Source organism: Microcaecilia unicolor, chromosome 1 (genome assembly GCF_901765095.1).
Source record: "Microcaecilia unicolor chromosome 1, aMicUni1.1, whole genome shotgun sequence".
In the NCBI taxonomy this organism is placed as follows: Eukaryota; Metazoa; Chordata; class Amphibia; order Gymnophiona; family Siphonopidae; genus Microcaecilia; species Microcaecilia unicolor.
The window spans coordinates 600,285,672-600,313,193 of NC_044031.1; the positions used below are offsets into that span (position 1 = coordinate 600,285,672).

General features: G+C 44.2%; 1 protein-coding gene across 1 annotated transcript in view; it reads right to left on the reverse strand.

The window, feature by feature from the left end:
- Positions 1-27,522, reverse strand: part of COL22A1 (collagen type XXII alpha 1 chain) — a 743,309-nt gene that overhangs the window by 273,704 nt on the left and 442,083 nt on the right. The window contains exons 21-23 of the mRNA XM_030219538.1: positions 24,622-24,675; positions 13,674-13,727; positions 7,462-7,515 (exon numbers count right to left, since the gene is read on the reverse strand). Of these exons, the coding sequence (XP_030075398.1) occupies positions 7,462-7,515; positions 13,674-13,727; positions 24,622-24,675 (162 nt within the window). The remainder of the gene's footprint in view (positions 1-7,461; positions 7,516-13,673; positions 13,728-24,621; positions 24,676-27,522) is intronic.

Consider the following 27,522-nt stretch of genomic DNA (forward strand, 5'->3'; position numbering starts at 1 on the left):
GAGAAGCATCCTGTAATTTTCCGTAGCTCTGAACATGAGTTCTAAGCCTATTAAAAAGGGGAGTTTCTTTCAGTGAAATTGGGAGCTCATCTGTGAGTAACGTACGAACTGCGCAGAGAATCATGTTTCCTGGTCAAAGAAACTCCTGGCTTTCGCTGTGAACAGGGCCCCCCCCAGCTGATGATAAGACCCTGGATTATGTAAGGACCAGTGATGATTGTGTATTGTGTATTATTGCTTCTTTCCCTGGTCTAGGAACTCTTAGCATTGCTTAGTGTATTTTCAAATCACTTAGACTTACAACATTACGTTGAGGGGCATAATCAAACGGCGCTGGTGAAATTGATCGCCGGCGATCTATTTTGGCGGCGCCGCAACAGCTGGCTGGAACCGTATTATCGAAAAAGATGGCCGGCCAACTTTTGTTTCGATAATACGGTTGGGGCCAGCCAAATGCCACAGATTGCCGGGTTTGAGATGGCCGACTTTGTTTTTCAGCGATAATGGAAACTGGAACCAGCCATCTCAAACCCGGCCAAATCCAAGGCATTTGGCCATGGGAGGGGCCAGCATTCGTACTGCACTGGTACTTCTGGATGTTTAGATCTTGCTGATCAGTTATGTTATGACTTACTTGTTCAGGAGTGCTGTATTTTGTGATACTGTTTTGAGAAATGTTTAAGAAAGACTTCATACAAATGAAAAAAGTCCCTGACGTGCACATCCCTAAATAGCCGTCTTTCTCTCCGAAAGTGCACTTCTCTTAATGGCCATCTTTCTCCCTGAACAGGGAAATCAAAAGTTTTTGCACACTGCTTTTTTTTGTAGTGACAATGGGATTTGAACCAGCCACCGCTGCATTACAAGACCAGTGATGTAACCACTTGGCCACAGCTCCACTTACTTGGGTGTCCCTCCCTTTTGATTATACCCCTCCAGGTCTCTCTCAGCCACTCACAGACAGCTTGATGTGCTGTGATTGGCTGAGAGAGACCTGAAGGGGTATAATCAAAAGGGAGGGACAGCCAAGTAAGTGGAGCTGTGGCCAAGTGGTTACATCATGGCTCTTGTAATGCAGAGGTGGCTGGTTCAAATCCCACTGTTACTACTAAAAAAAAAACTGTGAGCAAAAACTGTTTTGATTTCCCTGTTTGGGGAGAAAGCCGGCCATTAAGAGAAGTGCACTCTCGGAGACAAAGACGGCTATTAAGGGATGTGCACGTCAGGGACGGCCATCAAGGGAAAATGAACAGCAGGGACTTTTTTAATTTGTATGAAGTCTTTCTTGAGCATTTCTCAAAACATTATCACAAAATACAGCACTCCAGAACAAGTAGTCATAACATAACTATCAGCAAGATCCTTTTTTTTTTTTTACAAGTTGGCCGACTGGCTTCCCCTCCTAGGAAGGAAATATTTTAAAGGGTTTTTTTTGGGTTGGAGGGGGCTGGTGACCACTGGAGGAGTATGGGGAGGTCATCCCCGATTCCTTCCGGTGGTCATCTGGTCAGTTTGGGCATCTTTTTGAGACTTAGTCATGAAAATAAATAGACCAAGTAAAACCGGTCAAATGCTCGTCATCGCCGGTTTTCTTTTTTCCATTATCAGCTGAAGCCGGCCATCTCGTAAGCACGCCCACATCCCGCCTTCACTACCCTGCCGACACGCCCTCTTGAAGTTTAGCTACCTCCGCGACGGAATGCTGGCGAGTGTGTCCAAAAATCGGCTTTCGATTATACCGATTTGGCCGGTTTTAGGAGATGGCCGGCCATCTCCCGATTTGTGTCGGAAGATGGCCGGCTATCACTTTCGAAAATAAGCTGGATAGTCACTCACTTAGAGGAGCACTATGTCCACTTTGCAGTGTTATCAGTCTGGTTTAAAATCTGAGGATGAGGAAAGGAGCTTGCATTTGTGTCTGGACTGTGTTGGAGGGGCATGGGGAGTCTCCCTGAGAGGTGAGCCTTGCCCCGGATTCAACTGTTGGCCTGCTGATGTCATCAATGCGGACCCGGTGTCAGGAATAAAGATCAGCTATCTCCTGTGGTGTGGCCAAAGGGGCCCACCAGGCCCCGGTGGAGCCTCGATAGGGCCCGCTTATTTTGGTTGTTTCACTCTGGACTTACAATTGAGTAGGTACTTTGGTTGGGCTTTATTTTAATATGGGGAAATGGAAAGCCAAAGTAAAACATCTTATAGCAAGCACCCCTATTACCTCGGGCTCAATTGAGAGACATTTAATCCCTCTCATAAGACTACTTTCCCCTTCCCACCGGTGAGTACTGATTTTGGTGCTTGCTTGAGTTCAGAGGATAGGCAATCCCCTGGCCCACCCATTCCTCCCCATCTAAAACCTACTGGGGGTTTATCCCAAGAAGGTTTTTCCCTTAATAGGGAGACTTTGGCTTAACAACAGTCATCACCACAGTCATCTTTAGTTGCTGTCTCTTTGAAAGCAGTTGAATTTCCTAAAGACGCCCCAACAGTGGAAGTTAAGGCTTTACAGATAATTTTATTTATAGCATATATATCCCACATTATCCCAAGCAATCTTGAGTTCAATGTAGCTTACAATGAGTAATTAGTAACATAGTAACATAGTAGATGACGGCAGAAAAAGACCTGCACGGTCCATCCAGTCTGCCCAAGAAGATAAATTCATGTGTGCTACTTTTTTTATTTGTACTGTCCTCTTCAGTGCACAGACCGTATAAGTCTGGCCAGCCCTATCCCCGCCTCCCAACCACCAGCTCTGGCACAGACCGTATAAGTCTGCCCAGCACTATCCCTGCCTCCCAACCACCAGCTCTGGCACAGACCGTATAACTCTGCCCAGCACTATCCCCGCCGCCCAACCACCAGCCCCGGCACAGACCGTATAAGTCTGCCCAGCACTAGTCCCCCCTCCCAACCACCAGCCCCAGCACAGACCGTATATGTCTGCCCACACTAGCCCCGCCTCCCAACCACCAGCTCTGCCACCCATTCTAGGCTAAGCTCCTGAGGATCCCTTTCTTCTGCACAGGATTCCTTTATGTTTATCCCACGCATGTTTGAATTCCGTTACCGTTTTCATCTCCACCACCTCCCGTGGGAGGGCATTCCAAGCATCTACCACCCTCTCCGTGAAAAAATACTTCCTGACATTCTTCTTGAGTCTGCCCCCCTTCAATCTCATTTCATGTCCTCTCATTCTACCGCCTTCCCATCTCCGGAAAAGGTTCGTTTGCGGATTAATACCTTTCAAATATTTGAACATCTGTATCATATCACCCCTGTTCCTCTTTTCCTCCAGGGTATACATGTTCAGGTCCGCAAGTCTCTCCTCGTACGTCTTGTAACGCAAATCCCATACCACCCTCGTAGCTTTTCTTTGCACCGCTTCAATTCTTTTTACATCCTTAACAAGATACGGCCTCCAAAACTGAACACAATACTCCAGGTGGGGCCTCACCAATGACTTGTACAGGGGCATCAACACCTCTTTTCTTCTGCTGGTCACACCTCTCTCTATACAGCCTAGTAACTTTCTAGCTACGGCCACCGCCTTGTCACACTGTTTCATCGCCTTCAGATCCTCAGATACTATCACCCCAAGATCCCTCTCCCCATCCGTACCTAGCAGACTCTCACTGCCTAACACATACGCCTCTCTTGGATTTCTACTCCCTAAGTGCATCACTTTGCATTTCTTCGCATTGAATTTTAATTGCCAAACCTTAGACCATTCTTCTAGCTTTTTCAGATCCTTTTTCATGCTTTCCACTCCCTCCGGGGTGTCCACTGTGTTACAAATCTTAGTATCATCCGCAAATAGGCAAACTTTACCTTCTAACCCTTCGGCAATGTCACTCACAAATATATTGAACAGAATCAGCCCCAGCACCGATCCCTGAGGCACTCCACTACTCACCTTTCCCTCCTCCGAGCGAACTCCATTCACCACCACCCTCTGGCGCCTGTCCGTCAACCAGTTCCTAATCCAGTTCACCACTTTGGGTCCTATCTTCAGCCCATCCAGTTTATTTAAGAGCCTCCTGTGGGAAACCGTGTCAAAAGCCTTGCTGAAATCTAAGTAGATTACGTCTATAGCACGTCCACAGTTCAATTCTCCGGTCACCCAATCAAAGAAATCAATGAGATTCGTTTGGCACGATTTCCCTTTGGTAAAACCATGTTGTCTCGGATCTTGCAACTCATTTTCTTCCAGGAAATTCACTATCCTTTCCTTCAGCATCGCTTCCATTACTTTTCCAATAATCGAAGTGAGGCTTACCGGCCTGTAGTTTCCAGCTTCTTCCCTATCACCACTTTTGTGAAGAGGGACCACCTCTGCCGTTCTCCAATCCCTCGGAACCTCTCCCATTTCTAAGGATTTATTAAACAAATCTTTAAGAGGACCCGCCAGAACCTCTCTGAGCTCCCTCAATATCCTGGGGTGGATCCCGTCCGGTCCCATGGCTTTGTCCACCTTTAGTTTTTCTAGTTGTTGATACACACTCTCTTCCGTGAATGGTGCTATATCCACTCCATTCTCAAATGAACTTTTGCCAGTCCTTCGTGGTCCTTCTCCCGGATTTTCTTCAGTAAAAACAGAACAAAAGTATCTATTTAGCAAATTTGCCTTTTCTTCATCATTATCTACATAGCGGTTTGCAGTATCTTTTAGTCTCACAATTCCCTTTTTAGTCATTCTCCTTTCACTAATATACCTGAAGAAATTTTTGTCACCCCTTCTTACCCTTCTAGCCATTTGTTCTTCCGCTTGCGCTTTCGCCAGACGTACCTCTCTCTTGGCTTCTTTCAGTTTCCTCCGGTATTCCTCCCCGTGTTCCTTGTCTTGAGTTTTTTTGTATTTCTGGAATGCGAACTCTTTAGCCTTTATTTTCTCAGCCACTTGCTTGGAGAACCATAGCGGTTTCCTTTTTCTCTTGCTTTTATTTACTTTCCTTACATAAAGGTTTGTGGCCCTATTTATAGCTTCTTTCAGCCTGGACCACTGTCCTTCCACTTCTCGTACGTCCTCCCAGCCCATCAGCTCCCTCCTTAGGTATTCCCCCATTTTACTAAAGTCAGCACGCTTGAAATCCAGGACTTTGAGTTTTGAGTGGCAACCCTCCTCTTCAGCCGTCATATCAAACCAAACCGTTTGATGGTCACTGCCGCCCAGGTGGGCACCCACTCGGACATTTGACACGCTATCCGCATTTGTGAGCACCAGATCCAGCGTCGCTCCCTCCCTCGTGGGTTCCATGACCATTTAAATCAAGCATATAAAGTTAACTTAAAGTACAATATATTCAATATGTGAAATACAGAGTATTAGAGGAAACATTTATATAGAATCTGAAAGTTGAACAAAAAAGGATAAGATATGGAATGGAATGCTTGATATTTGGAAAGTGGTGAAGAGGACTGAAGCACAGCTGCGAGCTCCAGTCCAGCAACTTTGTGTTTTTACTGAGCAAGTAAGATTGATTATTTGGACTGTAAAATTCAACAGTTAGAAGTTTCTGTTAAGAAATCAGACTCACTAATTAGTTTACTTCAACAATCAGGAACATTTGGAATTAAGGACAGTTTAATTTTGCATAGAAAATTAGAAACCAAAGTAGAGCTACCAATCTGAGATTTTTGAATTTTCCAGTTTGTCTGTTATTATATTTCAAGGAAGCCTTAGCTTTATCTACTGCTGATTTGATAGCTATAAATAAATGCTATTATTTTCCTAAGAAAGTTCTAAGGAGTGGACAAGATGAGATGGAACCTGATGTACTGTCTGTTAGAGAAGACATGTTGAATTGAACTGCCTTTTTAGAAACTACTGAGGACAATATTACATCACGTTCCACTCTCTTGGTTTCTTTCTCCCTGAAACTGATAAGGTTATGATTTTGAAAAAATATTTTAGAGAGAAAGATCCCTTTTCTTGTGGAGGAAAATTGCAGATTTTTCCAGATGTCTCTAGAGCTACTCAGGTTAAACGTAAAATATTAGCTCCAACAAATATTTTTGAAACCATTTTATTTTACTGACGTAACAAGCTGGTGTCCAGCATGATGAATATCTCGATATAGCTTGCTCTCTGCTGCACAACAGGCTGCCAACCATGCAGCCAAGACATCCTCTCACACAAGCACAGTACATACTTAACTTGCTTTATATTTTCTTTACCACAGTGATATTGTAACACTGATCCTGGTGAGACTCTTGTGATCACTTTCCCTTCCACAGAATGAACCCACCACAGGGCAGGGGTGGACTGAGAGTGGTCTGGGTCCCTGGCACTGAGAACGGTCTGGGCCCCTACCTGTCTGCTGCCAGACGCACCCGCTACCGCTGCAGCCAACACCCCCGCCACCCCGGTCCTACCTGAAGGGCCCTGGTGGTCTAATGGCCTCTGTGGGGTTCTTTCCTGCCCACTGAGCTGCTGCTATTCCCCTGCCCACTGGTGCTGCCTTGTTTTCAAAATGGCGGCAGACTTCCTGTGGTAGTCTCATGGGTCTCAACAGCAGATGCAAATTTCAAAAACTGACATATTTCAATCACTATACTATAGGTTAACAAATACAAATAAAACAAAAAATGGAGAATATGATGATACCATTTTTTTTGGACTAAATACATTTTTCAATTAGCTTTCAAAGGCAAAAACCTCTTTCCTCAGGTCAGGACAGTATACTGCTGTTAAGGTATTCTGTTCTGACATGAGAAAGGAGAGTTGGGTCTCCAAACATTAGTCAAAAACGTATTAAAATTAGTCCAATAAAGATATCTTATTTCCATTTTCTATACTTATTAACACAGCTACCACACTACTTTATCCTAAACTAAAAATAAAATTCATTTTTCCTACCTTTGTTGTCTGACATCTATCACCTCTCTCCCCCTCATCCAGTGTCTGTCTCTCCTCTCCCCATTTCCATCTGGTATATATCCCCTTTCTCCCCCTCATCCAGTGTCTGTCCCTCCTCTCCCTCTTTCCATCTGACATCTGTCCCCTCTCTCCTTTCCATCCAGCATCTGTCCCCCCTCCCCCTCCATCCAGCATCTGTCCTATCTCTCCTCCCTTCCATCCGGCATCTGTTCCCCCTTCCCCCCTCCATCCAGCATCTGTCTCCCTTCCCCTCCATCCAGTGTCTAAGGCTGTCTTTTATGTGAACCCCCCCCCCCCCAACACCCAACCCCTCTCCCCCTCCACCGGACACCCCCACTTCCACTGGCACACCAGGTTCTCCCCACTCCCACCCAATACCCCCCTGACACGGCCACCACAGCTGCTGCTGTTTCAGCAGTGGCGGCAAAAACAGTGAAAAAGATTGCGGACCCGCATTTTAAACTAGTTTGCAGGAAGGGCAGGACAGTGTGCTAAAATCATCTTATTAAAGTCTATTTTCAAAAGTGGTTCATGCATTCATATTAACTCAAATCCTCTGATCTAAAAAGGGAAGCTTTCCTTACCGGTGGACCTGGTAATCCATTAGCTCCCGGAAGGCCATCTTCTCCTTTCTTACCCTGTGTAGTAAAACAGATAACCACAAAATTAATCATAACAAAGCAAATATAATTTATTTATTTACAAAAAATTATATACCACCTTCCTAAACAAAGCTTCATTGAAAGAAAATAATAAGAGAAAAATGGTTATATAACATGATCTACAACAAAGGAGCACAGGTTTTCACTTATCCACAAGGAAAAGTTATGTCTTACCTGATAACTTTGTTTCCTTTAGTCCTACCAGACCAGTCCAGACCAATAGGTTATGTCTATCTACCAGTGGATGAAGACAGAGAATGAAAATACTTCTCAAGTGATTCACCCCTTAAGGACATTGTGCTGCATAGAATGCTCAGTATTTTGAATAGCCAAGCATTGGTGTTCAAAATTCATCTGGTGGCTAATATTGAAACTTTGAGATCAAGGGGCTCATTTTTGAAAAAGAAAAAAATGCAAAAAGCGGCACAAAGCAGCAGATGGACTTTTTTTTAAAATTCAAAACGTTGAAATTGCTATTTTTTAAACCCATTCAGCCTTATTTTCGAAACTGATGGGCGCCCATATTTCGACCCAAATCGGGAGATGGGCGCCCATCTCGCAAAGGCGCCCAAATCGGTATAATTGAAAGCCGATTTTAGGCGCCTGCAACTGCACTCCGTCGAGGGAACGAACAAATTGACGGGGGGGGGGGGGGGCATGTCAGAGGCGTGGTGAAGGCGGGACTGGGGTGTGTTTATTGGCCAAGCAGAGATAGGCGCCTTCGGCCAATAATCGAAAAAAATGGCCGTTTTTAGCGAGAAACCACTTTTTTGGACCCTTTTTTTTCATGAACAAGTCCCAAAAAAGTGCCCTAAATGACCAGATGACCACTGGAGGGAATCGGGGATGATCACCCCTGACTCCCCCAGTGGTCACTAACCCCTCCCACCAAAAAAAAAAAAAACAAACTTTAACAACTTTTTTTTCCAGCCTGTATGCCAGCCTCAAATGCCATACCCAGCTCCATCACAGCAGTATGCAGGTCCCTGGAGCAGTTCTTAGTGGGTGCAGTGGACTTCAGGCAGGTGGACCCAGGCCCATTCCCCCCTACCTGTTACACTTGTGGTGGTAAATGGGAGCCCTCCAAACTGCCCCCAAAACCCACTGTACCCACATCTAGGTGCCCCCCTTCAGCCATAAGGGCAATGGTAATGGTGTAGAGTTGTGGGCAGTGGGTTTTGGGGGGGGGGGGATTTGAGGTGCTCAGCACCCAAAGGAAGGGAGCTATGGACTTGGGAGGTACTGTACTTTTTTTTTATTGTTACAAGTGCCCCCTAGGGTGCCCGGTTGGTGTCCTGGCATGTGAGGGGGACCAGTGCACTATGAATCCTGGCTCCTCCCACGACCAAATGCCTTGGATTTGTTCGTTTTTGAGCTGGGCGCCTTCGGTTTCCATTATTGCTGAAAAACGATTACGCCCGGCTCAAATCCACACAGATCCGATGCATTTGCCCGGCACAAACCATATTACCGAAAAAAAAGATGGGCGCCCATTTTTTTCGAAAATACGGTCTGTCCCGCCCCTTCACGTACCCGTTCTCGGACACAGACGCCCATGGAGATTGGCGTTCGCGTTCGAATATGCCCCTCATTATCTGCAGTATGTCCATATCAAAATGGGGTGTGTCAGGGGCGGGATTTGGGTGTTTCCAAAACTTGGACATTTTTCTGCCATAATGGAACGTAACAAAAATGTCCAGGGCTACAAGTTAGACGTTTTAGTCTAGACCTTTTCAATCACCATTAAGTCACAAAAGTGTATACTAAATGACCAGATGACCACTGAAGGGATTAAGACATGACCCCCCCCCCCTTTACTATCCCAGTGGTCACTGACCCCTTCCCAAAGATGTGAATGAAACAGTACATACCAGCCTCTATGACAGGACTGGCTTTAACATCTGAAGCTATTAGAGCAGCATACAGGTCCCTGGTGTAGCCTAGTGGTTAGTGCAGGGTACTGTAGAGAAGGGGTCCCAGGCCCCACTCTAACTGTTACACTTGTGGTGAAAGTGTGAGCCCTCCAAAACTCACCAAAAACCTAATGTATCCACATATAGGTGGCACCTGCAAACATAAAGGCTATTGTACTGGTGTATAGTTGGGTACAGAAGGCTTTTAGTGGGTTTTGGAAGGCTCACCATACAATATAAGGGGGAAATGGTGAGATGTGTACCTGGGACCTTTTATTGGATATTCACCGCAGTGACCCCTAGGGTGCCCCACTGCTCTGCTGGGATGTCTGCAGTGCCAGTCTACCAAGAATGCTGCCCCCCCCCCCCCCCCCCCCCCCCCAGATGTCTTACTGGCTTGTTTTTGTGCATTTTTCCCTTGGACTTATTTTTTTCAAAAATGGTCACAAAAGTAAAATGCACTGAGCATAAAATGTCTAGAAAATGGTCATTTTCAAACCAAAAAGATAGACACTTTTGTGGTTCAAAAATGGCCATGCTCACCACTTGATTTCTGGATGTTTTCAGCAAAACGTACAAAATCGAATTTAGACGTCATGTCGAAAATGCCCCCTCAAATGTCTCAATCTGGTCAGAACCTTATTAGCCATTGCAGTGTATACTCTACTGACATGCAGATATTTTACTGAGTCAGGAGACATACAATAGGTTAGAAAACTTAAAGGCAGAATCAGTGATATCTGAAAAATATTGCTTGTAACTAAAAGAAAATTAATTAACCTGGGACAGATTCTGGACTGGTCTGATAGGACAGAAGGAAAGAAAGCTATCAGATAAGATATAACTTTTCCTTCCATAGCATCCTATCCAGGGCTTTTTTTTGTGCCGGTACGCACCGGTATGGCGTACCAGCACCTTTCCCCCCCCCCCCCCCGGGGAGTCCTGCACTCTTCCTCTCACTCCCCTACTTACTACTATGTTGGACTCAGCAGCGTGAACGGTGCAGGCAGCGATTGAAAGAAGCTGGCAGCGTCGGAGCTTCCATCTGCGAGTCCCGCCTATGTTGTTTCAACTTCCTGTTTCCGTATAGTACACCACTACCATAGCCCTTATGGGTGAAGGGGGGCACCTACATGTGGGTACAGTGGGTTTGTGGTGGGTTTTGAAGGGCTCACATTTACCACCACAAGTGTAATAGGTAGGGGGGGATGGGCCTGGGTCTGCCTGACTGAAGTGCACTGCACCCACTAAAACTGCTCCAGGGACCTGTATACTGCTGTCATGGAGCTGGGTATGATATTTGAGGCTGGCATAGAGGCTGGAAAAATATTTAAAAAAAATTTTTTTAGGGTGGGAGGGGGTTAGTGACCACTGGGGGAGTAAGGGGAGGTCATCCCCGATTCCCTCCGGTGGTCATCTGGTCATTTAGGGCACATTTTTGTGGCTTGGTCGTAAGAAAAAAATGACCAGGTAAAGTCGTCCAAGTGTTCGTCAGGGACGCCCTTCTTTTTTCCATTATTGGTCGAGGACGCCCATGTGTTAGGCACGCCCCAGTCCCGCCTTCGCTACGCCTCCGACATGCCCCCATGAACTTTGGTAGTCCCCGCGACAGAAAGCAGTTGAGGACGCCCAAAATCGGCTTTTGATTATGCCGATTTGGGCAACCCTGTGAGAAGGACACCCATCTTGTTGTGATTTGTGTCTCTTTCGAAAATAAGCCTGGATAGTCACCCATTTCTGGAACAACTTTTTAAGGTCAAGTTTCCCTTCACTCAAGGGCTGCCATGCCTCACGCCAACTTCTGCTCTTGGGGGGCTTTTACAGAAGCATAGAGGAAGGCTCCTATGCTCTCTCTGGGAATCCTCCTCATTGCCTTAGGCAGAAAACAAATACAGGCTTACTCTTGCCTTGGTATTTCAAACCACAGTCCAAGATTAACTTTAAGCACTATTCCTGCTCTCAGTGTATCTTGCCCAATAAACAAATATCCCAACAAATTTCAAGGAATACTCAGCTCTGGTCCAGTTGGTACTTTGGGGTCCTCACTGCCCTGAATAGGTAGCCCACTTGAATTTTCACTGGCCATCTCTTAGGGAGTTCCCTTCTCCCTTCTTATCTTTGAGCACTGCTCACACTCTCAATGCATCTTGCTCAACAAACAAATATCCCAACATATTTCAGGGAATACTTAGCTCTGGTCCAGTTTGTGTTTTGGGGTCCTCCCTGCCTGGGCCTAGAGAGCCTTCTTTCACTCTCACTGGCCGTTTCTTGGTAAAATCCAATGCTTATTTCTACAATAAGCAGCATAAAATCTGTTTTACTATTCTGGGATTTTGCCAGGTACTTGTGACCTAGATTGGCCAATGTTGGAACAGGATACTGAGATTGATGGATCTTCGGTCTGTCTCAGTATGGAAATGCTTATGTTCTTATGTTAGGATGTGGATAGATTAACTCAATATTGTAAGTATACATTGAAAGCTCTCCCTTTTCTGCTCTTCCTTCATCATTATGGAGACTAGGGGTCTCATCACATAGAAACTTTAGCTACCTTTCTTATCTCCAATCTGGATAGTGTAAGTATACCTATAGGCAGTCGGTGACTTAGCTGTTTGGGGAGGCTAACGTGGCAGGGCTAGGTTATGGGTGGGGCTAGGATGGAGTATAACAGAATGGCGCAAGTTAAAATCCTTGGGAGTGTGGGGCAACACCTATGTTAGCAGTAAAAGGACAATGGGACACTTTTGAACACTGCAAGAAAGAAGTCCTTCACTATATGACTCTGCTACAGCTGTATCAGCTGTCTCCCTAGTACCCCATGTTACTGACAGTAATATGTACACTGAATACACTCCAGGAATTACATGCCAAAAAAAAAAAAATCAAAATAATGCACCATTAGTATAATATATTAAACAGAACAATATTTGCAGTATTTTGGACATATATGCAAATGCTTTAATACTTGGCTCCCAGACAGACCTAGCTCTCTAGTCCAGGATATTCCTGTTGACAATGGGCCAAATTCTATATATTGTGCTGAAAAGTCGGCACCAATTAAAGTCACACTTAGCGTGATTCTACAAAGAACGTGCACAACTTAACTGAACAACAAGCTAATCAGCACTAATAATTGGGTGATAACAATCAATTATCAGCACTAATTGGCACTAATTAGGATTTAGGTGCATATCTAAGTCTATAATGAATTGCGCCTAAATCCTATCATGCTTAACAATTTAGGGAAACAGTTCAGGGCATTCCTGGGGGCGTTCCCGGATTTTTATGTACGTTGATACAGAGGTGAGAGAGAAGGGAACGCTGAAGACAAGCCTGCTCGCCTTTCACTGCCGCCGTGACCTGAGGTAAAATGAGTTTTAAATTCTGGGCAGCAGGAAGACGAGGATGGAGGACTGTTGAGGGAGAAGAGGTTGGGCTGGGGTTGGAACCCGAACGTCCGATGGCTTGTTCCGGTTGGGTCAGGTGACAGTGGGGTAGAAAATATTGGGGGTGCTCGAGCACCCACAGCACCCACAGAGTCGGCACCTATGGTCTATTAGGTTAAACGCAATTGACATATCGAATTGTAGTAATAATATATTCTGTCTGTGGCAAATTAAGCTTCTGAACTTCATTATTAGGATGGTTATGACCGTCTCAGTGCTGTGTTGTGGTCTGATTGATGCAGGATTGAAAATTGTGTCAAGTATTCCATTAGTTGCTGTGCTACTAGGCCCTCCATTGTTTTGGTATGTAGCTTATGATATCGCTGATCTTACTAGTTGTGTTTTTGAGAATTGGGGTGAGTACGATGTCGTCTCTGTTGGGAAAAGATCAAGCAAACATATGCAGTCATGGTATGGAAATACGGCAGTCAGAGATGAAGGAACTGCTTCCTGGCTCTTACACCTTTATTGTCCATATACGTGCTCCATGGTTAATAGTTCATGCATTTTATTATGCCACTGCTCCAAATAAATCCAAGCGATATGCAGCACTTGGCAATGAGTGAAGCTTTGCTCAGGAAAAGATTAGATACATGAGTGCCTTCCATTACCACCGACATATCGTCTAGAAGACACATCCGTGGGAAGGCATCCCAGTTCTGCTGTTAGATTGAGCTTAAATGCACCCACACCGCTTGCCAAAACCTCTGAATCTCTGTTGTATTCCTATTCAAAGGACTTTAATACTAAACTACTGAGGTAAATATATACTCACCCTCTGACCTTGCAAACCAGGGAGTCCACTCTTGCCTTCCAGCCCATCTTGACCCTTTGAAATAAAAAAAAAAAAAAAAAGAAGCATGAATGCTCTGCTAATTAACATTTTGTAATGAAGGGTGAGAACAGTTTTTGAATCAGTTCAATTAGTGGAGCACCACTAATTGTAGAATAGATGGATCATTGCTAATTTAACACCTAATTGTATGCAAAAATGACAGAATACCAGTACTTACACAAGTAACTGTACACTTATCCATGTTTAAGTGCTATATGCTGTACAATGATGTGTGTGTAACATTGGGAGAAATTCAACAGATTAGCTGTCCCTGCTGTTCCCAATTTTGTTTTGTTTTTGTGTCTGTGTGCCTATTCCTATGTAGCCTTTTTCTGTTTTGGGTTTCCAGCCAACAAAAGCAGTCTGTCTGCAGATTTTGGCCGCATTTTGTTCCAGTGTTTTGTTTTTTTAGTAGCCGTGGAGGGGCATAATCGAACGCGAACGCCTATCTCCATGGGCGTCTATGTCCGAAAACGGGTACGTAAAGAGGCGGGCCAGATCGTATTTTCGAAAAAATGGACGTTTTTCAGCTGGGTGTTTGTTTTTTTTAGCGATAATGGAAACTAAAAATGCCCCGCTCAAAAACGTCCTAATCCGAGCCTTTTGGTCATGGGAGGGGCCACGATTCGTAGTACACTCTCCCCCCTGACATGCCAGGACACCAACTGGGCACCCTAGAGGTCAGTGTGGTGGACTTCAGACAATGCTCCCACATGCATAGCTCCCTTACCACGGGTGCTGAGCACCCAACCCCCCTCCCCCAAAACCCACTACCCACAAATGTACAACACTACCATAGCTCTTAGGGGTGAAGGGGGCACCTACATGTGGGTACAGTGGATTTTGGAGACCTCTCATTTACCAGCACAAGTGTTACAGGTAGGGGGGATGGGCCTGGGTCCACCTGGCTGAAGTGCACTGCGGTACCCACTAAAAGTGCTCCAGGGACCTGCATACACGCAGGCCTCTAGGACTTGTTGCTGCTATATAACATTGGCACACCAGTTGACACCTGAAGACTAATCTCTCCGAAAACGTCCTTTATTGGAATAAGCACGCTTACTCACAGTTAACTGCAGATCAGAGGTTGTGCCCCACTGGCAACGAGTCTCCCTGGTACTGAGATTAGCAGTAGGTCAGAGCTGGCAGAATGGTGTACAATGCCCTCTTTCAGCCACATTCAAGGTAAGAACTAAGTTCTGTAACGTGGCTAACACGTGAAAGGGATCTAAAACTGGCTTACAAAAATGGCCACTACCTCATGGACTACCGGAAACAAAACAGGGCACACTCTGACCCAGTAAGCAGGGGGAAAAGCACCATGGGAGTAGAGCCTACCAACTACCAACATCGTGAGCATTTGCCACAAGCTGGTGGAATCACGGAGCCCAATACGCTACACCCACCACAATGCATTGCTGATGTGACTCTGTAGTGCGCATAACAGAAAAGGTGTCACACTCACCTGAGAGCCACATCAGAACCAGGGAAAGGCTGTCACAGGATAGAACACATTCTGCTGTCATGGAGGTGGGTATGGCATTTGAGGCTGGCACAGAGGCTGGAAAAAGTTTTTAAAGTGAGGTTTTTTTGGTGGGAGGGGGTTAGTGACCACTGGGGGAGTCTGGGGAGATCATCCCCGATTCCCTCCAGTGGTCATCTGGTCAGTTGGGGCACTTTTTTGGGACTTGTTCGTGAAAAAAAAGGGTCCACAAAAAGTGACCCAAAATCGCGGTAAAAACGCCTTTTTTTTCCGATTATCAGCTAAAGACGCCCATCTCTCCTCGGCCGATAACCACGCCCCAGTTCCACCTTCACCACGCCTCCGACACGCCCCCATCAACTTTACCCGTTTCCGCGACGGATTGCAGTTGGAAACGCCCAAAATCGGCTTTCGATTATACCGATTTGGGCACCCACGGGAGAAAGACGCCCATCTCCCGATTTGGGTCGCAATATAGGCGTTTTTCTCTTTCGATTATAAGCAGGATAGACATCCAAGGCTGCCCTTCTACTGAACTTTGGCTTTCTGCACCTGCTTGGAAACTAAGACCTTCTGGCACCAGAACCATCCAGAGATTGGGGAAGTCACTGGAAGGGGATGGAGGGGTTTGATGTTTGAGGGATGTTCCTAGTCGCAGCAGTGAACTCCCCCAAAGTAATTTAAGCTCCTCTTTTGCCCGCCAAAATTTGTCTTTGGTCATTTTCCACCTCTGACCATTCATCTGATATTTCCTGCCTTACCTGCCAATATTCTGAATTGCAAGGAATCAGCCTGCCTGTACCCCCATGGGAATGCACCACAGGCACTTGTCTTGAACAAGGATTCAGGATTTCTAGGACCAGAACCAGAACTGGAAAGGTGGCTGCCTGGAATTGTGTGGTGGTATGGCTAAAAATCCTATATCACCAAAAAGGGACTGGTTACATCTCAGACAGAGGAGGATGTCAGCAGTTACATTTTCCAGCAAACCATATGCAGGTTACAGAGTATTGAAACCTTGGTTGCAGTGAACTGTTATAGAGCCAGTTGCTACTATTCCATTAAGGTACTGATAATAGACTTCAACATCTATTATTTGGGAACAGTAAAGCCCTGATGCTCAAAGCTAACTGGGCTTGCAACGTTTCATTATGACTGGTTTTAGCTAGTTTAGTGACCAAAGATTTTATGCAAATGAATTTGTTAGTTTTAAAATGTGACGTAAATGAGGCCATTAGCAACTCCCTCCAATGTTCAGAGAGACAGCATACAAAAAACTCCTGTCCCAACAACTAAAAGCTACCAAAACCTCTGAGCAGGCATTAGGGTGAGAGTGCAGAGTTATAGAGGAGTCTCTGGGAGTAGAGGGAGGGATGGGGGCAGTTAATCTTTGCTTAATCTCTAGTTTCTTATGTTGAGGTTTGTGGGTATGGGAAAGCACCAGTGTGTGACTGGCAGTAGGAGCCCAGCTAGTAAAAAGACGCCCTAGGTGTGGCTAGCATTAGGAGCCCAGTGGAGGAGGACAGCCGGTCCTCAGAACCCAGGAAGAGCTTCCAGAAGCCGCAGTAGGGATAGGCATAGCCACAGTAGGGATAGGCATAGCCAGCCTGGAAGTCCAGCATAGCAGCCATCAACCTAAGAAGTCTCCAGTGGAGGGGTAAGATCTCAAGGGAGTGGGAGAGGATGGAATCGCAAGGAAGGGAGAGGACGGACCTAAGCAACACAGCCACGCCCACAAACTGACTTAGCTAAGAAGCTGGGAAGAGCTTACAGCTACTACATTGGCAAGCAAGACTGAAAGGATTTGAAAGGTGTGAAAGACTAAGTTACTGTTTCTAAAGATCTGGGTTATAGGCTAATGCTGTTGGTTCGAGTACACAAATTAGAACGTACTTGTTTAAGAGGCATTTCAGTCTAAATAACACAATATCTGTTTATTTACTACTCAAATTCTTATATACTACCCCTCCACTGGAACGAAAGCCAGCCTATCTTCACGTACTTCATCTCAAACACTTGTGTAAACAACTCCAATATACTAATACTAGGTGACATAAACCTTCACCTAGAAGACCCCGACTCCACCAACGCAGGTGAATGCAAAGACTTCCTACAATCCTGGAATTTAAAATGACCTCACATGCAAGTTACCCACACTAGATCGTAACCTATTAATAACTGACATCAAATGGACAGAAACACCTTGGACCGACCACTACAAACTGAACCTATCCCTAGACTGGCAGAAGAAGGGATTAAACCATACACCAGAACATACAACTTACACTAAGAGAAGGCAAATAGACCCACAAGTATTCTGGCAACTGATATATGACAACGAATGGACAACACGAACGGATTCCATACATTATCTCAATCACTGGGAGGATAGATGCAGAAGCATACTAAACAAAATAGCATCCTTAAAGACAAGAATATCAAGAAGACAAAACTCAATACCATGGTTCAATGATGAATTAAAAAAACTCAAAACACAAACCCGGAAACTTGAACGAGCAAAAAAGTTACTAGACACCACCCCTATCACCACAACCAACACAGACATCACACCCACAGACAAACTTGTTAATTACTTTAACGAAAAAATAATAAAATTACGCAGCACACTTCCTCAGCACAACACCGACATCGAAAACTTCATCAACAACCTGGACCTAACCCCTGGTGGATACCCAGCTGACTGTATCTGGACAACATTTACCCTCCTCACCATTGAATCAGTTACACAAGTGACTCATAGGTTCGCCAACACCCACTGCAAACTGAATATATGTCCCAGTCATCTACTCAAATCTGCTCCCGGCCGCTTCATAGCAGACCTCACATCCCACCTAAACTTCATGCTACAACAAGGTCTCTTTCCCGCATCCTACTCACCCCAATACCAAAAGACACTAAGAAAAATACAAACGACCTCACCAATTACCTCCCAGTTGCGTCTATCCCACCAGTAGTCAAACTGATGAAAAGCTTGGTGACCAAACAGCTTACGGAATACATGGACAAGTTCTCAATACTACACGACTCACAATCAGGATTATGCCCCCACCACAGTACTGAAACTGTCCTAGTCACTCTCATGGCAAAATTCAAACAGGAAATAGCCACAGTTAAAGCATACTTCTCCTCCAATTCGACATGTCGCGCGACATGGTAAACCACAATATACTACTAAGACTCCTTGGCCACTTTGGGATTGATGGAAACGTACTTAACTGGATCAAAGGTTTTCTAACCACCAGAACATATCAAGTAAAATCAAACTCAAACATATCACCACCGTGGAAAGCAGCCTGCGGAGTACCCCAAGGATCACCATTATCACCAATACTCTTCAACATAATGATGATCCCACTGGCAAAGTCCCTATCCAATCAAGGCCTCAACCCGTTTATTTATGCAGATGACGTTACAATCTACATTCCCTTCAGACATGACTTAACAGAAATAAGCAATGAAATCAATGATGGCCTGAACATCATGGACTCTTGGGCAAATTCATTCCAACTGAAACTGAACACTGAAAAAAACACACTGCCTCATCCTCTCATCTCAACACAACAAGTACAAACCAACAACCATAAACACCCCAGGACACACCCTTCCTACCTCAGACAGCCTAAAAATACTCGGAGTCACAATCGACCTCAACCTTACCCTTGAGAGCCGAGTAAACTCTGTAGTAAAGAAAATGTTCTACTCAATGTGGAAACGTAAACGATTAAAGCCTTTCTTCCCGAGAGACATTTTTCGTAACCTAATACAATCAATGGTCCTAAGCCATGCAGATTACTGCAACAGAATATATGCAGGACGCAAAGAGCAACTCACAAAAAAACTCCAGACTGCGCAAAACACAGCAGCCAGGCTGATATTTGGTAAAACATGATTCGAAAGTGCCAAAACCCTCTGAGAAAAGCTGCACTGGCTCCCAATCAAAGAAAGGATCATCTTCAAAATCTGTACTCTAGTCCACAAAATTATCTATGGCGTAGTCCCAGGATACATGACAGACCTCATAGATCTACCAATCAGAAACAGAATCGGATTGTCATGATCATACCTAAACCTACATTACCCAAATTGTAAAGGATTTAAATACAAAACAACTTACGCATCCTGCTTCTCCTACATAAGCGCACAATTATGGAATGGACTCCCAAAAGCTGTGAAAACAATCCATGACCATCTAAACTTCAGGAAATCACTAAAAATCAACCTCTTCAAAAAGGCTTACCCCACCGATCCACCGTAAATCCCCACACCCAGCAACAAATGTAACAAATAAATAAATATATTTCTGCTCAGTTTATGTCGTGTCACCAGCCTTGATTTTATTTTGAGTTTTCTTTCCTTCACTTAGTTTAATGTTATTGTTTTTGACTGGATAAAAGCAACTTTCTGTCTCCTTGCACTCTACAAAGCAGCAACTTCTCCCTTTCCTATGATGAGCTGGATCTACAACAAAAGAAAAAAAGCCTTCAGTGATCTGAATCTGCATCAATTGGATTATCAAACAACACCAAAATTCAGGAACTGCATAATGACAAAACCATAACTGCAATTCTGTGAGTTGAAGTTCATATCTTTAACCTATATTATCTCTACATTCCTGATATCCTGCTAAAGCTCCCCCTCAATTGAACTATCAATAATCTCACAGGTGTGAATGAAAGTCTTTAGACCAATGTCTCCAGTGAACAGAAGTGAATGCTAGATATCAGATAATGGACTGGTGGTTGGGAGGCGGGGATAGTGCTGGGCAGACTTATACGGTCTGTGCCAGAGCCGGTGGTTGGAGGCGGGGCTGGTGGTTGGGAGGCGGGGAGAGTGCTAGGCAGACTTATACGGTCTGTGCCCTGAAGAGCACAGGTACAAATCAAAGTAGGGTATACACAAAAAGTAGCACATATGAGTTATCTTGTTGGGCAGACTGGATGGACCGTGCAGGTCTTTTTCTGCTGTCATCTACTATGTTACTATGTAAAACAATTTTACCTTGTTTCAAGATATAAAAGTACAAAATATAAATGAAATAAACAGTTCTACTGAATGGCTGCATATCAATCAGCAAATCTTCAACTTTCCTACTTCAAAGGGAGGCAGACCCTCATGGAGCATTATCTGTAAAATTAACACTCCCCTGCTAATTGCAGCCAAAGACAAACTGGCTTTTGTTAAACTGAACAGATAGAAAGCTCTGAAACCTCACCTACTTTAATATAAAACTCTGCTCTGACCAAATAAATAAAAGATCTTCATATACCCTAATAATCTGGGGAAGAAGATACAACAGCCTCAAGAAAAGCAATATTTTCTGACTTAAATAAAGGAGATTTAAAAGGAGCACAGCTGCATTCCAAAAAATGTTTAAGATTAATTACTCTGCTTTGTCTCAAAATACCTGTCCTATTCAGCTCATTTCCTCCCTCCCCCCTCTCCATTGCCTGCAGTAATTCCAAACTGGCAACTTGAAAAAGAGAACTGTGCATTTGTAACCTTCCTTCAAACAGCAAACAAAGGAAATGGTCAAATCAGACAGAGAGCAACACTACAACCTGTCTGGAGGAACCTAGGAGCAAAATTAGTGGGAAAGCCATGCTCATCCCGCAGACGGATTAGACCACGTGGCTCGACAGAGCAGTTCGGTGCCGGCTGACCAGAGCAGGCAGACTGTGGATTGGCAGTGCAATCAAATATCGGCACACAACAATGCACTCCACCCAGAAGGACAGCGTAGTCTCACTCTCATCACGCTCGATGACGACCAGTCGAGTCAGCACAGTGGTGCGCCCTGAGGTTGTGGGTGATACATTGTAACATACTTTGCACTGTCTCTGTGATACTTTGTAGCATACTTTGTATTGTATCTGTGATACTTTGTACCATATTCTGTAAGCCGCACTGAACCTGCTATCGAGCGGGAAAGAGCGGGGTATAAATGCTACAAATAAATAAATAAATATCAGCAGTAACATCAAAATGCTTCAGAACACTATGGAAACTGAGAAGAATAAGAGACTATTTCCCTAGACAATCTTTCCAGAAACTGGTCCAATCAATACTATCGCAACTAGACTAATGCAATGCAGCATATGTAGGGTGCAAGGAAAACACACTAAAATCGCTGTAAACAGTCCAAAACACGGCAGCAAGACTGATTTAAAAGAAATCTAAGTACAAAAGAGCTCCCCCCGCCTCTGCTTGAAACACTACATTGGCTACCAGTCAAGGCAAGAATATTTTTCAAAGTGAGCACCCTAATTTTCAAGATACTATTTAGAATGGCACCCGAATATATGCTTAACATGATTGAACTATCCTCAAGAAATGCCAGCTTCACGTTTCACGTAAAGGAGCATGCACAGGAGGACGTCAGCAAGAAACAGCAGGGCAGCAAACGCGGCTGCACCGGAGACCGGCGCTGAAGAATGCTTCGGCTGGCGGGGGTTGGGGATCCCCACCAGCAAAGGTATTTGCTTTTGTGGGGGGTGGAGAGCGATGAGGCATTGAGGGGAAGCAGCAAGGAGATGAAGGGGAGCGGCAAGGCAGTGGGGGGGGGGGGGGCAGGTGGCGGGGCGGCAGACTGAACTGTGTCCCCCCACCTCGACCTTGGGCTTTGGCGCCATCCCGCCGTGAGGTCTGGCTATGCCCCTGCTCTACACTAACCAGTTAGCACACAGTAATGTAGAGGCACTAACTAGTTAGCACAGGAATACCCACTCTTCTCTCATGTCTTGCCCGCTCAAAAAAATTATTATTTAACGCAGAGTTAACATGCAAGCATTCAAAAACTAATGCATGACGCTTTAGCATGTCTTATTTTAGTCCATTTTTTTAGCACCTTATGCAGCTTAGTAAAAGGGCCCCAAAGTCAGGAGCATTAACCAATGTTTCCTCTAAGGACTGAGCTGATGTAAGCAACTATTTTTAGGGCTAGACCAGCCTTCTTGAATTGATTTAGATAAGGTGGCAGCTCTATTCCACCAAAGAGTTAACAAAGATATGTAAATAAAATGGAAGGGAAAAAGAATGAGGTAAACTGCAATTACATATAAAATTTATAAAAGAACTGAAGCTATGTTAGCTTAAAGGGTGAATGCAGTGAATTTTGTTGTAAAGAATATTGCTATGTATGAACACTTATTATAGATCAGTGATTCCTAAGTCAGTTCTGGAGTAACCTCGTGCCTGTCAAGTTTTCATATAATAAATACGCATGAGACTGATTTGCATATGCTGCCTCTATTGTATGCAAATCAATGACATGCATATTCATTGTGGATATCCTGAAAACCTGACAGGCAAGGGGGTACTCCAGGACTGACTTGGGAAACACTGTCATAGATGACGTGATTTCATAATAATTGTCTGTTTTATACACTTAAATCTTCCTTTTATGTTTCTTTCAAGCATAGTACATGTAATAGTTTTTAACAGCACTGCAAACCTAAGAATTTTGATGCCTTTGCTATGCTACAGTTCCCTGTAGTCAACTGCTGAGATGCTGCTGCAAGAATTTTATGTCTGCAGTAAATCCCACCAAAGCAGCACCCCACTGAAGAAATAAAAATTTGTTTTCAAAACAAAAGTAATTACTAAAATTACATCTTTTGTAGTAACCATGGGGTCCTTTTACCAAGCTGCGTGAAAAAGGGCCCTGCGCTAGCAGCAGGGGCTGTTTTTCCCACGCACCAGGGCCCTTTTTATTGCAGCTGGTAAAAAAGCCTCCAGCACACATGACCATGTGGTGAGAGAACTCTTACCGCATGGCCATATGGCAGGAAGCCCTTACTGTCACCCATTGAGGTGGTGATAAGGGCTGCCGCGCTAACCTGGTGGTAACTGGGCAGCACGCAATGATGTCTTATTAATGCCAGGTTATCACCACTCAAGCCATTTCCGGGGGGGTTTCTTTTTCCCCCAGAAATGGCGCACGCTCAGGGCGGGACTACCACCAATGGATACATTGGGCCAGTGGTTTTCCCAGAAGAGTGAGCAGTAAGCCCGCGTTGGGCTTACCGCCACTCTATAAAAGGGCCCCTATTTGCAGTAATATTCTTGTAATGAATTCCTCCACTGTTCCCTGCCCACTATCCGCCCACTATCCAGTATCTCCCCGTCTCTCAAGTCTTCTCCCTCTGCTGTACCTTCCAAACTTGTAGAGTTCGCTGGCAGCGGTAGCAACCCACATACATTGCCTGCAGCCAGCTCTGGAGCTATTCCTCTGCCATATGCAGCCCTGCCAGAAACAGGAAGTTGCATTACAGGGGGCAGGGAACGGAAGAGGGAAGGTTCTGAGGCCAGCTGCAGGCAGCATATCTAAATCTCTGCTGCTGCCTGCGATCTCTAAAAGTAAAGACCAGTTGGGAAGATAGGCTGGGGGGGGGGGGGGGGCAAGCTTTGAGAGAGAAAAAGATGCTGGATTACGGTAGAGGGGGAGGGGAAGGAGAGATGCTAAACTGGGGTGAGGGGAGGAGGAAAGAGAAATGCTGAACCATGCATGAGAAGGAAGAGAGATGCACGGACAGGGTGGGGGGGAGATGCATCTCTAGCCAACCAGGCAGTTTGCTAAATGGCAGTCCAAGATTACTGTGCAGTAGGTTAAAAAAAGTGCGCGGTCATGCAGCTTAGAGGGAACATTGACACAAACCCTTTGAATTTCAGCCTTTATGTTTTTTTTTTTTTTATTTGTTCTACTATTATTATGTCTACTCAATACCTGCTTATTAGCAGATGATACAGGCACTTTGTAATAAATCATACTGGGTCTGTGTTTTCTTAAATTTGTCTGTGCTATTTTAGCCCTTATAACAACCTCTCTATTGGGGTGTTCTGATTTGTTTGAAGATATCCTGCCTTCTATACTTTTCTATGATATTTGTACCCAAACGTACCATGACAGCCGGTTCGTTCCCAGCACTGTAAGATCCTACCTATATGACACGTGAGGTCCACTACCTTTGCACCAAATAGGCATGATGTCAAGTGATCCTCACACTCACCTGCCACCTAGCCATCTACATTCCTCATGTGTAAGTCACCAGCCACAACAGCAGTGCCCTCTTGGGCACACTCCAAGGATAATGCTTCATTTTTAGGGCAGTCCTATATACAGGATCATTTCCTGCCATGCCAAGGTGATTGAGCTTCCTCTTCCGAGGCAGTACAAGGGCTGCCACACTGCCATTGCAACTGTTCTACTGTATCCGTGAAAGTGTTTTCTTTTCCTTTCTATCTTACTCAGCTCTTCCAACTCTGCTATTCTGGTGTTCAGAGCCAGCAACTTATGAAATTCATGGATCATGTGACCTACTTGGAATATTCATTTTTTTTTATTTTGGGAGAATAAAATAGAGAACACTCTGAAGAATTACTACTCACTGGAGGCCCTGGAGATCCATTAGGTCCTGGTGGACCACGAGGCCCAGGAGGTCCCTTTAAAAGCAAAGAGAAAAAAATATTTTCAGTCAAAGAACATTTTTTTTTAAACCTTAAAACAACTAATTACTGTGGGGCCTTTTTACCAAACAGCAGTAAAAAATGGCCTTAGCGCACCCTTACATGGGTTTTTCCCATGCACTAAGGCCATTTTTACTGCTGGGATATCAATAGAAATCAAACAAAATAAAACATGGAAAAGAAAATAAGATGATACCTTTTTTATTGGACATAACTTAATACAAGAAATGTATTAAGTTATGTCCAATAAAAAAGGTATCATCTTATTTTCTTTTCCATGTTTTATTTTGTTTGATTTCTATTGATAACCTTAAGAGTGGACTAACACGGCTACCACACTCCTCTACTTACTGCTGGGATAAAATGCCTGAATTTCCTAATTTTGTATTAATGGCCACACGCTAATTTGCCATTAGTGCATGCCCATTAAAACAGATTATCGCATGACCCCATACTGTCACACATTTTGTAAGCGACAAGAGCTCACATGCTAATCACATGGTAATCAGTGCACGGCAATGTAGCTGTGCTAACCGATTAGCACAGAACATGCCCACTCTCAATCCCCAGAAACAAAAAAGCAACACTGGACCTTCAGGATTGAGATAAATGTCGTCCTTTAATGTAAAAATGACCCGACACGGGCCGTGTTTCAGCGTGCAAACGCCGGCCTCAGGGGTCTGACATAAAAACACACAGGTATAATCATAAATAAACACTGCACACATATTTCAAAAGATCCACATTCATAAAATAGTATAATAATATGATTGTTATTTTTATTGCTTACACTTTTATTGTTATAATCTGTCCAATTGGATGATGTATATCATATTATTATACTATTTTATGAATGTGGATCTTTTGAAATATGTGTGCAGTGTTTATTTATGATTATATCTGTGTGTTTTTATGTCAGACCCCTGAGGCCGGCGTTTGCACGCTGAAACACGGCCCGTGTCGGGTCATTTTTACATTAAAGGACGACATTTATCTCAATCCTGAAGGCCCAGTGTTGCTTTTTTGTTTCTGTTGTATGCTGTTTTAGCCTCTATTTTGTGACTTTTCGCAGCACCTTATGCCTGGAACAGACTTCCTGAGCCCATACGCCATGCGCCCTCCCTGCCCATTTTCAAGTCCTTACTCAAGGCCCATCTCTTCTCCCTTGCTTTTGGCGCCTAACCACCTTCCCCATTCCTGTTACCTACACTGACTACGTAGTCTGTTACCTTTAGATTGTAAGCTCTCTTGAGCAGGGACTGTCCCTCCCTGTGTTTAAACTTGTACAGCGCTGCGTAACCCTGGCAGTGCTATAGAAATGCCAAGTAGTAGTAGTAGTGACTGTGGACACTCTCAATCCCCAGACATGCCCCTTATGCCAAAAAATACATTTTTTTTTTCGTGTGTGGGTAGCGCATGCATATTGCAAAAACTGAAAAACAGCCAAACCCAATCTCAAAGGGTCAAATGTAGTGAATATACACTAATAAATGTCAAATGGGAAATACCCTCAGAAACCAAGGTCATTGCCAAGGTCTGACCATCAAGACACTGATATCTATATAAGATTTGTGTGCCTATGATCTTATCTCTTTCATGGGGTATATTTTCCCATATCTTGTCAAAAGAATTGATTCACAATGAAACCATTACTTCAAAACATTACTGAGCACAAAAAACTCCAAGCAGCAGCATTACTTAAATAAACAAACTTAGCTGTCTCATTGCTGGCTGAATGCCCCACACTTCAAACTGGTGACTTTCAACAGGGCCCAGATCGTTTCGCCCACCTCAGGGTTTCCTCAGGAACCACTCAACTTTAGCATTTCTTATCTTTTATCTTTGAACATTGTAATTGTGGGATAGGATGGTGAGAGTGTGTGAATGGTGCATTTACTTTGAATTTTCTGAGACACAAAACTTTTCTTTTGTAGATTCATACCCCAACAATTATGCTAAAGTTGAGTGGTTCTTGACGAAGCCCTGAGGTGGGCGAAACGATCTGGGCCCCGTTGAAAGTCACCAGTTTGAAGTGTGGGGCATTCAGCCAGCAATGAGACAGCTAAGTTTGTTTATTTAAGTAATGCTGCTGCTTGGAGTTTTTTGTGCTCAGTAATGTTTTGAAGTAATGGTTTCATTGTGAATCAATTCTATTGACAAGATATGGGGAAAATATACCCCATGAAAGAGATAAGATCACAGGCACACAAATCTTATATAGATATCAGTGTCTTGATGGTCAGACCTTGGCAATGACCTTGGTTTCTGAGGGTATTTCCCATTTGTCATTTATTAGTGTATATTCACTACATTTGACCCTTTGACATTGGGTTTGGCTGTTTTTCAGTTTTTGCAGTATTAGATTACCTTAGTGTGATTAACAGCCCATACTGTTCATTGAACTTTGGTCTAATTCTAATTGGTAGCACATGCATATCCCAAAATTACCATGGGATGCCTCAGCACACCCCAGCTATACCAATTTTTGCTGTGGTAAGTAGTACGCAACAGTGCTTGCTGCAGCTTTGTAAACGTGTCCCATTGTATTTACTACAGCATAGACTTTGGATAAGAGAAAGGTCATGACTACGTTCACGCTCTATGCTGCTGAGTACAATTAATAAATGATATAAAAAAGGATATGACACATACAAAGTGAAATTTTTTAATGGTTGACAGTACTATATAGACCACTTGTTGTGAAACAGAGAAGCAGGCTGAGAAACAAAGAAGACAGGGTTTAATCCTTGTAACTTTCATGAAGTAACGTCACTCTCAATTGTCTTGAATAGAAATTTAGGGCCTCTTTTACTAAACCGCACT